This window comes from Bison bison, unplaced genomic scaffold, assembly GCF_000754665.1.
Source record: "Bison bison bison isolate TAMUID 2011002044 unplaced genomic scaffold, Bison_UMD1.0 scf7180017864233, whole genome shotgun sequence".
NCBI classification, from domain to species: Eukaryota; Metazoa; Chordata; class Mammalia; order Artiodactyla; family Bovidae; genus Bison; species Bison bison.
In genome coordinates this window covers 982,342-982,659 of record NW_011494805.1, presented here as the reverse complement: position 1 = coordinate 982,659, position 318 = coordinate 982,342, and the positions used below count along the sequence as shown (strand labels likewise).

The 318-nt window shown below is 62.9% G+C and overlaps 1 protein-coding gene across 1 annotated transcript in view; it reads right to left on the bottom strand.

Annotated features, from left to right (window-relative positions):
* The window catches only part of DSCC1 (DNA replication and sister chromatid cohesion 1), a 13,131-nt gene extending 13,023 nt beyond the window's left edge, over positions 1-108 (bottom strand). Inside the window, exon 1 of the mRNA XM_010846237.1 lies at positions 9-108. Coding sequence (XP_010844539.1) covers positions 9-108 — 100 coding nt within the window. The remainder of the gene's footprint in view (positions 1-8) is intronic.
* Between the last annotated feature and the right edge of the window lie 210 nt (positions 109-318).

Sequence of the window (318 nt, the reverse complement as noted above, 5' to 3'; positions counted from 1 at the left end):
GGCCCCGCCCCTCCGCTGCGCCCCGCGCCCCGTTTCCCGCGGGGACCCCGCTCTCCTGGCCGTCGGCTCTGCGGCGGGCGGGCCTTGACATACGCGTTTTGCCCGCATCGTTGCATGAATCTTTCAATACGTGAAGGGCTTCCCTGGTGGTTCAGCTGGTAAAGAATCCGCGTGCATTGCTAGAGATCTGGGTTCGATCCCTGGATGGGGAAGATCCCCTGGAGAAGGGAGAGGCTGCTCACTCCAGTATTCTGGCCTGGAGAATTCCGTGGACTGTATAGTCCATGGGGTCGCAGAGTCGGACGCGCCTGAGCGACT